General features: G+C 38.9%; 1 protein-coding gene across 3 annotated transcripts in view; it reads left to right on the forward strand.

The window, feature by feature from the left end:
- vps13a (vacuolar protein sorting 13 homolog A) overlaps nucleotides 1–13,089 on the forward strand; it is a 361,176-nt gene that overhangs the window by 234,341 nt on the left and 113,746 nt on the right. For all 3 annotated transcript variants that reach the window (XR_009512162.1, XM_059969760.1, XM_059969759.1), the window contains exons 44-46: nucleotides 4,369–4,630; nucleotides 8,098–8,258; nucleotides 8,943–9,058. Coding sequence is in view for 2 of the 3 variants with exons in the window: in XM_059969760.1 (XP_059825743.1) it covers nucleotides 4,369–4,630; nucleotides 8,098–8,258; nucleotides 8,943–9,058 (539 nt within the window). In the remaining variant the exon portion in view is untranslated. The remainder of the gene's footprint in view (nucleotides 1–4,368; nucleotides 4,631–8,097; nucleotides 8,259–8,942; nucleotides 9,059–13,089) is intronic.

Here is a 13,089-nt window from a genome sequence, read left to right on the forward strand (position 1 = left end):
GTGTGCCCGAGAAAAGCAAATTTTATCTCCTTTGCTTCCCTCACATTTGTCAAGGTCCCTCTCACTTGTGAATACTGAAGTAATTATTAAATACCTCTCATACTTCCTCTGACTCCAGGCACATTTCCTCTTTTATCCCTGATTGGTCGTACCATCACTCCAGTCATTCTGCATATATGTGTAGAACCCTTTGGGTTTTCTTTAACAGACAAGAGAAAATTTGTAGATGATGGAAATCCAAGCAATACACCACACACAAAATACAGAAGAAACTCAGCAGGCCAAGCAGCATCTGTGGAAAAGAGTACAGTCAACGTTTCGGGCCGAGACCCTTCATCAGGACTGGAGGAAAAAAAAGTGGGGGGAGGAGGGGAGGAAGAAACACAAAGTATAGGTGAAATTTGGAGGGGGACAGGGTGAAGTAAAAAGCTGGGAGATGATGGTTGAAAGAGATACAGGGTTAGAGAAGCGGGAATCTGATAGGAGAGGACCAAAGGCCTTGGAAGAAAAAATGGGGGGGAAGAGCACCTGAGGTAGGTGATGGGCAGGTAAGGAGATAAGGTGAGAGAGGAAAAATAGAAATGGGCAATGGTAAAAGTCAGGAGGGGCATTACCACAATTACAAGAAATTGATGTTCATGCCATTGGGTTGGAGGCTATACAGTTGTAATATAAGGTGTTGTTCCTCCAACCTGAATGTGGCCTCATTGCGACAGCAGAGGAGGCCATAGACTGATATGTTGGAATGAGAATTGGAATTAAAACAGGTGGCCACTGGGGGGAGGGGTCTAGCTTTTTCTGGCGGATGGAGCGTAGGTGCTCAGCGAAGTACTGCCTATAAAAAGTATACCCCTCCCCCCCCCCAGAATTTTTCATGTTTTATTGTTTGACAAGATTGAATCCATTAAATCACAGTGGATTTAATTTGGCTCTCTTGACACTGATCAACAAAAAATGACACTTTCATGTCAAAGTGAAAACAGATCTCTACAAAATTATCTAAATTAATTACAAATATAAAACAAAATAATTAATTGCATTAAGTATTCACCCCCCTCTCCTTTTAATATGACACACCAAATCATTACTGGTGTAGACAATTGGTTTTAGAAGTCACATGTTAGTTCTTAATGGAGATCACCTGTGTGCAGTCAAGGTGTTGATTGTAGTAAAAATACACCTGTATCTGGAAGGTTCAACTTCTGGTGAGTTATTATCCTGGCAAAAACTACACCATGAAGACAAAAGAACACTAAGCAGGTCTGTTAAAAGGTTATTGAAAAGCACAATTCATGAGATGGATAAAGGAACATTTTTAAGCCATTGGATATCCCTTGGAGTACAGTTAAATCAAAAATCAAGAAATGGAAAGAACATGGCACAGCTATAAGTCTGCCTAGAGCAGGCTGTCCTCAAAAACTGAGTGACCATGCAAGAAGGGGACTAGTGAGGGAGGCTACCAAGAGACCTGAGAATACTCTGGAGGAGTTCAAGCTTCAGTGGCTCAGATGGGATACAACTATTGCACTGGTGCTTCAGCAGTCACAGCTTTATGGGAGAGCGGCAAAGAGAAAGCCAGCATTGAAATAAATTCACATGAAATCTTGGCCAGAGTTTGCCAGAAGGCAAGTGGGTGACTTTGAAGTCAGCTGGAAGAAGGTTCTATGGTCTGATGAAACCAAAATAAAGCTTTTTGGCCATCAGACTAAATGCTATATTTGGCACAAGCCAAAAGCCACATCATCAAAAACACACCATCCCTACTGTGAAGCATGATGGTGGCTGCATCATGTTGTGGGGATGTTTCTCTGCAGCAGGCCCTGAAATGCTTGTGAAGGTAGAGGGTAAAATAAATGCAACAAAATACAGGGAAATCTTGGAGGAAAACCAAGTCAAGTCAACTTTTATTGTCATTTCGACCATAATTGCTGGTACAGTGCATAGTAACAATGAGACAACATTTTTCAGGATCATGGTATGCAAGAGAACTGCGACTTGGTAGAAGATTTGTTTTCTAGCAAGTCAGTGACCTCAAGCATAAAGCCAAAGCTACACAGGAATGACTCAAATACAACAAAGTTAATATCCTGGAGCGGACAAGTCAGAGTCCAGACCTCAATCCAATTGAAAATTTGGGGCTGGACTTGAAAAGTACTGTTCACTTACGATCACCATTCAATTTGACAGAGCTTGAGCAGTTCTGTAAAGAAGAATAGGGAAAAATTGCAGAGTCCAGATGTGGAAAGCTTATAAAGACCTGTCCACATAGATTCGAGGCTGCCAAAGATGCATCCACTAAATACAGACTTGAAGGGGTGAATCTTAGTGCGATCAATTATTTTGTGATTTATATTTGTAATCAATTTAGATCACTTTGTAGAGATCTGTTTTCACTTTAGCGCAAGAGTTTTTCTGTTGATCAATGTTGTAATACAATAAAACATGAAAACTTAGAAGTGAAGTGGAGGATAAATAGTCTTTATAGTCACTGTATGTCGGGTCTCAAGGATAGACAGGAGGTCACACTGGGACACTGGATACAATAGATGATACCAACAGACTCACAGGTAAGTGTTGCCTCACCTGGAAGGACTTTTGAGGCCCTGAATGGTAGTGAGGGAGGAGATGTAGGGCCAGGTGTAGCACTTGTTCCACTTTCAAGGATAAGTGCCAGAGAGGAGATCAGTGGGGAAGGACGAATAGACAAGGGAGTCACGTAGGGAGTAATCCCTGTGGAAATCAGAAGTGGGGGAAAGGAAAGATGTGCTTCGTGGTGTGATATTGTTAAAGATGGCATAAGTTACTCGCCAATGCCTTCTAGGTTTCTAAGTCCATTCTTAAGTTCCTTCCTGCATGTCATGTGACTCACGCCATATTTGATCCTTGCTTCCTCAACCTTAAATAATATGCTTTCTTCCTCTTGACAAGATGTTCCATATCTTTTGTTAACCATGCTTCCCTCAGTCAACCACCCTTTCTCTGCCTGAAATGGACAAACCTATCCAGAACCCCTTGCAAGTACTCTTTAAACAGCCTCCACATTGCCATTGTGCAATTCTCTGAGTACATCTGGCCCAATTTATACTCCCAAGTTTGTGTCTAAGAGCATCATAATTTGCCCCCTCACAATTAAATACTCTCCCATACTGCTTGCTCCTATCCCTGTGTGGGAGGCTATTGTGAAGGTCAGGGAGATGTGGTCACTGTCTCCGAAATGCTCACCAACCAAGCGAACTGATATCTGATCAGTTTCATTGTCTAATATCAGATCCAGTATTTCCTCTTCTGGATCATAGTATTCTGTTTGTATACTGTGTCAGGCATCCTTCGTTAACATGTCTAATAAAATTGCTCTTTCTAAACTTTTGGCACAAAGGAAATGCCAATCAATATTAAGGAAGTTGAAGTCACCCATGGCTACAATTCAGTTATTTTGGGTACTTTTCTAATATCTGTCTCCTGATATGCTGCCCAGAGTCTCTGTTGCTATTGACTGTCTGCAGGATTCTCCCAGTAGAGTGATTGCTCCCTTCCTGTGTAACTTTCTTCCACACTGACTCAGTAGATGATCCCTTCTTGAGGGTCCTCTCTTTTTGTATCTGTAATGCTATCCCTGATGAGCAGCATCACTCCACTACCTTTCAACTTATTCCCTGCCCCCTTTGAAACATCTAAACATTCAGCAGGTATTCCAACCATTGTGGCAGGCAAGCATCTTAATGGCCACAATGTCATAGTTCCGTGTACTAATCTACTAAGTGTTTCCATCATTTGACTACTTTTATTTCATATTTCTACGATTTGCAAATTTTTGATTTTCATTTACAGTTATATTGCAGGAGTATTTTCAAAGACAAATGAACCAAATAAGGAAAGATTAGATTGGATTGGCAAAAGATTTGTCAAACAGCAAGGTTTTTAAACAACTGTTTGAAGGGAGGAAATGAAAAGATGCATGATGTTTTGAGACTGTATTCCAGGTATGAGGTCTTGGTAGTTTATGGTGTGTTTACTTAAAGTGGAGCAGTTTAGATTCAGACATCAAGGGCATTCCCTTGCCCTTTGTTATATTTGCTGACTAATGTAATCAGATCTTCAGACACTCTATTGCTTGCGTTAGGTCCTACTAAGTCCTTACTTGAGTAAGGAAAGACCATACAAGGTAGGCAACCTATCCAACTTGGCAAAGTATTTCTGTGTTCAAATGCTTTTCCAATTGCAATCAAAAATGGCTGTAAATTGACTGGACAAGTGATATTTTTCAGTAAAGTATTCCAAGGGAATAAATCAGAAGTTTTTAAATATCATCATATTTTTATGAATTTTATCAGGTGAATGGTAACTTATATTGCATATTTTACTTTTTAGGCATTTGCTGAAGCTGCTGGTAAAACAAGTGACGTTTTTCAGAAAGACCAAGCACCTTTTGCAATAAAGAATTCTCTTGGAATTGATGTTACAATTTATCCTAGTGACTCATTTGTTGTCATCAATAGAACATCACCAAAAATGCATTATGAACTTAAAGATGGAGAGATTCTTGATATGGATTACCAGCGGACCACAAATGAACAGGAGCTTCTATCAAACTTAACTAATGCAAGCAGCAAATTGTTTTACATTTCACTAAGTAAGTATATTCCTTTTGTGGGAATGAATTATGAAAGGAGCAACTGTTGGCTTATTACCTTGTCTTCAAACATATCAAACTGTTGGCATGTCTCTAATAGGCATTTGTTTGATTAGTGCATTATTAGTACACTATTTCCATAATCAGCATTGTTTTTCCATCAGTCCAACTCAACTGTAGAAATACTACTGCAAAAGTTCCTCTGAGTGGTGTTCTTGATCCAAAAATTTTCAGCTGCTTCATAAATAATTTTCACTTAACACGAGAAGATTTTTGTCCATGATTACTTAGTAATCAGATTTTCTTGGAACTGTAATGTGATGAAGATCATGACCATTGTCTGAAACTGATCGAATCTATAGAGTGATTCAAGGACTTTGATGCTGACTTTCCAAGGGGGAGACAACAGCGAGTCATCTGTTAACACTGTAAAATTTGTTTCCTTTCTTGAAAGTGGTCATGATTAAGTAATTTCTGAGCTCCCCTAGATATATCATCCTTTTCACAAAGATTGTACATTTGTGTCTAAATTGTTTCACCACTCAGTTTCACTGTTTTAGAGAGGAAGCCACTTTCTTTTGAGGTCTTGTTATTTTTTGAGTTGGGATAGATTTTCTTCATGACTTGCCTTTCAGGATGGCAGTGAAGCTGGCCTGTATTGCTTTGGGATGAAGGACAGATTCGCAGTTGCAGACTTCAAATTATTCTTCCAGTGGATATTGATTGTTTCTCTTTCTCTGAATTCACCCACATTCTTAGTTTTCACTGCCTTCGGGTGCCTGTGGAACTGTTTCCTTTTGAATAAAGATGGAGCTTTCATTCCAGTCCATGAATGCCTTGTTTTATGGTTGATTAGTTCCTCAGTTTCCCGCATTTTTGTCAAGCCAGTTCTGCTTCATAAAAATATATTTTTTAAATCTGCTTGAAATCTGAAATACAAATAAAGCTTGAGACAATCAGCAGGTCAGGCTGCATTTGTGGGAAGAGAAACTGAGTTAACATTTCGTGTCAAAAATCATTCAGGGCTCTGTTACTACCCTAATACTACTTCAACTTTTCTCATCACTGCTCATTTCTGATAAACTTCCCATGAGAATGAAACTAATGGAAGACTGTTCAAGTTTTGAATCATTCCAGAACCAAGTTCATCCAAATTCAAAGTTAATGATAACTTGAATTGTGCACTATCAGAAGCTGAGTTTCAAGACCCTGATGATTCAATCATCAAAAGATGCAAGAGGATAGGCCTTCCACTCAACACGTACAAGACCAAGATCCCTTACAACCTATCCACCAACTACTTTGACCTCTAACAAGACCTGGGAAGCGAGATCACTTTCAATATGTCCAGAGACTGCTCTCAGAAAGGCAGACATTGATGAAATTCTCTGCTACTTTTAATATGCTAGCATAGCCTTTAGTCAAGTGAGGAAAAGGCTTTTTGAAGATTAAATAGCATTCCTGGACTAAAGTCTTGTGTGCCTGTCTATATTGATACCTGCGCCATTCTAGAATTTTGAAATCTGGACCTTTTACTAGATAATCAAAAAATTAACACCATCGCTGATTCTGCAAAACCCTCCAAATGTAGTGAAAAGAAAATTGAATCAACAGAAGGTTACTGTCCTCTGTGCGACATTGTGTAAATTTTTTAGCCTATTGACAGACCATAAAATTTGCATGAATTCCAGAAACTGACAATCCCATTTTGATTTTAAATGAATACTTTCCATCAATATCCACAAAGGAGGAGGACTTGATGTTGGAGAATTTGGGAACAGGGATAGTGAAATTCTGTACACATTATCATTGAAAGGTAGAAAGTGTTACGTGTCTCAGTAAGATTAAAGGAGGAAAACTCGCAATGGCTTCACAATTATGTGTCACGCAGTTGCACGTTGAGGGGAAAATATATTTTTGGAAGGTATTTGAAGGGACAATTGTTGGCCTCATCAACAACAATGACAAGACAGCAGTAGAGCAACTGGTTAGAAGGGTGCAAGCACAACAACTTGAGTCTCAACATGGACAAAACCAAAGATGATTGTGTATTTCAGGAAGATGCATGGTGACCACTCCTCACTGCACATACATGAGGGGGTTCGAAGCATCAAACTTCTGGGAGTGCACATAATGAATGATCTCACCTAGTCCCTCAGCACCACCTGTTTGGTCAAAAAAGCACAGCAGCATCTCTGTTTCATGTGGAGACTGAGGCTCCTCCCACTCCCACCCACCCACTTTTTAACCAATTTTTACAGGACACCATTGAGAGTGTCCTGACCAGCTTTATCACTATCTGATAAGGGAATTTCAAGGCTTTTAACCACAAATCCTTCCAAAGGATTGTAAGGACAGCTGAGAGGATCATCAGGGTCTCTCTTCCACCCATTAGAGATACTTATCAGGAAAGCTGTGTATGTAGGGCCGGTAGCATTGTCAGTAATCCCTCCCATCCTACCAACAATCTTTGACCCCCCCCCCCCCTACTGTTAGGCACGTGGTACCATAGCACTGGTACAGAGGAACTCTATAATGGCAAAAGCTCAGAAATTACCCTCCTGTGTTCTCTTCCAGAGATGGGGTAGGATGGAAACTATAGTTCCAACATTGATCTATATTAGTAGTCAAAATGTGGGTTTTTCTGACAATTAATTCAGGCTTCAAAACCCTCCAAATCAGAACCTTAAATCAAAAAGACAGCTTAAACAGATAGTGTTCAGTACTACTCTTAATTCTTCATAGTGACAACTTGTGCACATGTGAGCCATGTAAGTGGCAAGTAACATTTCTGCTACATTGTCAAATCTGTCAAGAGTATCTTAACTGCTTATGCTTGGCATTCAGCAGCATTGTTATTGCCTAATCGCATACCATACTATTCTGGCATTACTAGTACCAGAACTTAACCGGATCAACTTCTGGACTACTACCACTTCACAAATAGGTCAGAGGTGGATAGTCATTGGGAAGTGAATAACCGTATGACTGCAAAAACAAATTGGGAATGCAGGATTAATGTACTCTTGCCTGATGTTCATTGGGTGGTAGAAAAAAGTTGACATCACCATTTAAAAAAAACAGTCTGCACATACATTATGCTGCCTGTCAAATGAAGTACTAATTCTGTCTATCAGCATCATAATGTATGACATCAATAAAATCCAATGAAATTTAAGGTCATCCTCTGTAGCCATATGTAAATTCTCAACTTTGATGTGAGGCATCTTGGAATATGACCAGCTTCAAATTTTCACCCAACTTGCAGTCGTCCTGCCTTGTCAGTAATACTTTGAAATGAATATCTAATTGTTTATTGTGCCGGCAAAAAAGTATGTTAATTATTTCTGTTAACACAAAAGTTTTAAAGTCTGAATTTAGTGTATTCATTTGGGAGCTTAGTTAATGTGTGTCACTTTAAGATTTTTTTTTATCAATAAAGCATTGTCCTTTTAAATTTCACACAGCTCCTCAGGGCCACACTGCAGCTGACAAAATTCCACTGATTAAGTTGGGTCGCCGTTTGTACACCATTACACACGAGGAATCAATTGTTGAGCGAGCCATTATATGCCAGATTGATGCAGTGCAAGGAAGCAAGAGAATAACAATTCGTTCTCCTGTTCAGGTATATAGTTCATTTCATCCACTGTACTATTGCTGACCTTTATTAACAGATTACTTTTGAGCTATGTATTTTCTAAATGCTGTGATCTAAATATAGAAATATGCCTAACACAAATCTACAATTTGATCATGACCAGTGCTTATTTTTGAAAAATTAGAAAGTAAAATATTAATGCAGTAGATCATGTAAACCATCAATATAACTAATATCTCTGCTACTTCGAATTAAATTCTTTTATACAACTGTTATTTGGATCGTCTGAGAAAATTCCAGTGGTTTAATTTTTCACACAAGGCACTTCATATTCTTGGGTGAATAGGTTTAATGGATGATGGGCCTATTATTCTCATGTATAGTGCAGTAGTGTCAAATTTTGATAGCTATTCTCATTCTTCATCTGGCATCTTTTAAGTTGTTCTTTCACCAACCACGGTGGAAGACCTGCACCATTGTATTGAATTGTTATGCAGGTACATAAATCTTACTTTTTTCTGTGGAGTATCAAAAGGTAATCCAATACAAGGTATTTCAATTAAGAAAGTCTCTTTTGGATCATCTCTTTATATCTTTTTGTTTATCAATTAACAAAAGTGGAAATTTCTAAATTGTAATTTTTGTATTTATATTATTGTCCATTGTGGAATTCAGTCTTGACTCTTGACTTAAACTTAATATTATTTGCAGATAAAAAATCATTTTTCATTACCTTTCAATGTGTTTGAAGATATGGAATCAGATTTGAAGATGCTTGGTAAAATTCAGCCAAATGAAGAATTCAATGTGCCTTTGCTTTCTTACAGGTATTTGAGTTAAATTATATAGTCTTAATTATTTTAATTTTGCATGGAACAATTTGTTTTGTATTGTGACAAAAAATAACATAATAAAGCCTTGTATGATTTCTCAAGATATTCTTGTTCCTGTGTACAGTATTTTCCATCTTAACTACAGGATTGCATTATGAGACTGGTGTATTAAAGTCCCCCAGGAGTATTTGTATATCAGTATTTCCTAATTTTTACCATTTAAATAACACTTGGCCTTGCTATTTTGCTTACTGAAGTGGAAACATTCGGAACTATCTAAATTATACACTGCCCACCATGTATTTCCCACTTACCTAAATTTATTTTTCAAGTTCTTCTGCATTCTTCTCATTTGTAGTTCTATCCAGGTCTGTTATCCTCAGACTGATTCATAAGACATTTCTTTCACTCATCCAAGCCAATCATGTACAATATAAGTAGATTAAACCCAACCAATGCAGTAACCCACTAGTTATGACTTACTTATTCCTAATGCTGTTTTCAGTCTGTGAGCCAGTCAGGTTTATCATCCTCATCCTATTTTGCCAACTATTATGTAATGTGGAACTCTCTGTCTTTCTAAAAGTTAAACAGTACAACATCCACTGGTTCACTGTAAATCTATTTATCAGTTAAATCCTGATGAAAAAAGTACATTTTATTTGGCAAACACAACTTCTCTTTCAACTGTGTTGATTTTGTATAATCCTGTTGATGATTTTAAGGTCCTGTTATCAAATGCTTTTATAATAGACCAGTGAAGTTTAGTAGACACTCTTGTTCTCAGGTTTCTTTATTTTTCAAGATTTTTTTTTTCTGTAGAAATGGAGGGCAGCTAACTAAACTAATAAGACCATTAGACTTGTGGGCAGAATTAGGTCACTCAGCCCATTAATTCTGTTCAGCCATTCTGTCAAAGTTGATTTGTCATCCCTCTCATCCGCATTCTCCTGCCTCCTAGTAACCTTTGACATCCTAACTAACCAAGAACCTATCAACCTCCCATTTAAATATACACAGTGACTTGGCCTCCACAGCTGACCCTGGCAATGGATTCCACAGATTCATTACCTTCTGACAAAAGAAATTTCTTCTCATCTCTGTCCTAAGTGGACGTCCCATAAATTGTGAGGCTGCACCTTCTGGTCCTAGACTCACCCACAATAGGAAAATTCCTCTCCAAATCCTTTCAAAAGTTGATAGATTTCAATGAGATCCCCTCTCATTTTTCTAAACCCCAGTGAGTACAGGCCCAGACTCATAAAATGCTTCTCATATGCTAACCCTTTCTTTCTTGGAATCATTCTCGTGAGCCTCTTGTGGACCCTCTCCAGTGCCAGCACATTCTTTCTTAGATAAGGGGCCCAAAACTGTTCACAATATGCCAAATGTGTTCTGACCAATGCCTTATAAACCCTCAGCATCGCATCCTTGCTCATTTCTTCTACCCCTCTCGAAATGAATGTTAACATTGTATTTGCCTTCTTTACCATCAACTCAACCTACAAGTTAACCTTTAGGTAATCCTGCATGAGGATTCCCAAGTCTCTTTGCACTTCTGATATTTTTTTAATATTCTCCCCATTTAAAAACTAGTCTGTGCCTTTATTTCATCTACCAAAGTGCATGACCATACACTTCCCTACACTATTTTCCATCTGCCACTTTGCCATTTGGCCTATCTGTTCAAGTCCTTCTGCAGACACCCTGCTTCCTCAACACTATCTGCATTCCACCTATCTTGGTATAGTCTGCAAACTTGGTCACAAAGCCATCAGTTACATTATTCAAATTGTCCACATGTCACATGAAAATAAGCAGTCCTAATACCAACCTTTGCGGAACACCACTGGCGGCAGCCAACCAGAATAGCCCCCCTTTATTCCAAATCTTTGCCTCCTGCCTGTCAGTTAATCTTCCATCCATGCTAGTATCTTTCCTGTCATACTGTGGTCTCTTGTATTGTTAAGACCATAAGATATAGGAGCAGAATTAGGTCATTTGACCCATTGAGTCTGCTCCGCCATTTCATCATGGCTGATCCATTTCCCTCTCCTGCTTTTTTCTTGGAACCCTTCATGCTGACTAATCAAGAATCTATCAACCTCTGCCTTAAACGTACCCAATGTCGTGGGTTCCACAACCCCCTGTGTAACACCACTAGCCACTGGCAGCCAGCCAGAAAAGGCTCCCTTTATTCTGGCTCTTTGCCTCCTGCCAATCAACCAATGCTCTATCCATGTTAGCATTTTTCCTGTAATAGCACGGGCTCTTAATTTGTTAAGCAGCCTCATGTGCGGCACTATATCAAAGGCCTTCTGAAAATCCAAGTACACCACATTCGCCAATTCTCCTTTGTCTACCTTGCTTATTACTTCTAGAAAGAATTCCAATAAATTTGGTAGGCAAGATTTTCCCTTAAGGAAACTGTGTTGATTTCGGCCTATGTTGTCATGTGGCTACAAATACCCTGAAACAATCGACTCTCAGCATCTTCCCAACCACTGAGGTCAGTGGAGTGATATTTACAATTTTCCAGTCCTCTAGAACTATTCCAGAATCTAGTGATACTTGAAAGATTATAACTAATACCTCCACATTCTCTTTAGCTACCTCTTACTGAACCCTGAGGTCGAAGTGACATCTAGCTTCAGATCTTTTTATTTCCTAAGCACCGTCTCCCTGGTAATGGCAACTGCACTCACCTCTGCCCCTTGACACTGTTGAACTTCCAGCATACTGCTAGTGTCTTCTACAGTGAAGTCGTGCAAAATGCTTAATCAGTTTGTCCACCATTCCCTTGTCCCCAGTTACTACCTCTCCAATATTTTTCATTGGTCCAATATCTCCTCTCGCCAATCTTTTTAAATCTGAAGAAACTTCTGGTATCCTTTTTGATACTATTGGCTAGCTTACTTTCATATTTCATCTCTATGATTTTAGTTGCCTTCTGTTGGTTTTTTTTTAAGTTTCCTAATCCTTTAACTTCCCTCTAATTTTTGCTACATTTATGCCCTCTTTTGCTTTTATGTTGTCTTTGACTTCCCTTTTCAGCTACCGTTTCCTTTAGAACACTTCTTAGTGGATGCATCTATCCTGCATCTGAAATTGCCCTCAGAAACCCCAACCATTGCTGTTCAGCCATCATCCTTGCTAGTGTCCGCTTCCAGTCAACTTTAGGCAGCTCCTCTCTCATATCTCTATGTTTCCCTTTACTCCTCTGTAATACTAATACATCTAACTTCATCTTCTCTGTTTTACACAACAGGTTTAATTCTATTATGATCAATGCCTCCTTTGGGGTTCAATTCCCTAATCAAATCGGATTCATACATAACACTCAATCCAGAATTGCCTTTCCCCTCATGGGCTGAACCAGAAGCTGATCTAAAAAGCTATCTTAAAGACATTCAACATATTCCCTCACTTGGGATCCAGCACTGATCTGATTTTCCCAATCTACCTGCATATTGAAATCTCCTTTATTACATGCCTGTTTTATTTCCTGTTGAAATTTATGTCCCATGTATTGGCTACTGTTTTGAGACGTGTATAATTCCCATCAAGGTCATTTTACCCTTGCAGTTCTTAACTCTACCCACAAGGATTCTGCATCTTCTGATCCTGTATCACCTCTTTCTAAGGATTTGATTTGTTTTTACCAACAGAACGACCTCACCGGTTCTGCCTGCCTGTCCTTTTGATACAATGTGTATACTTAGATGTTAAGCTCCCAACTATGATTGTCTTTCAGCCACAACTCAGCGATGCCCACAATGTCATACCTGCCAACTCTAACTGCACTACAAGATCTACATTGTACTGTATACTGTGTGCATTTGAATTTTGCCTCCATGTTACACTTCAACTTATCCCACAGACTGCAAATTTGCCCTCTCATATGTCTGTCCTTCCTCACAGACTCACTACACACTGCATGAACTTGTATACCAGCTACCCCATCACTCCAGTTCCTATCCCCCACCAACTTATTATACCGTAAATACTCCCTTTAATCTGCCTTC

Source organism: Hypanus sabinus, chromosome 5 (genome assembly GCF_030144855.1).
Source record: "Hypanus sabinus isolate sHypSab1 chromosome 5, sHypSab1.hap1, whole genome shotgun sequence".
Lineage (NCBI taxonomy): Eukaryota > Metazoa > Chordata > Chondrichthyes > Myliobatiformes > Dasyatidae > Hypanus > Hypanus sabinus.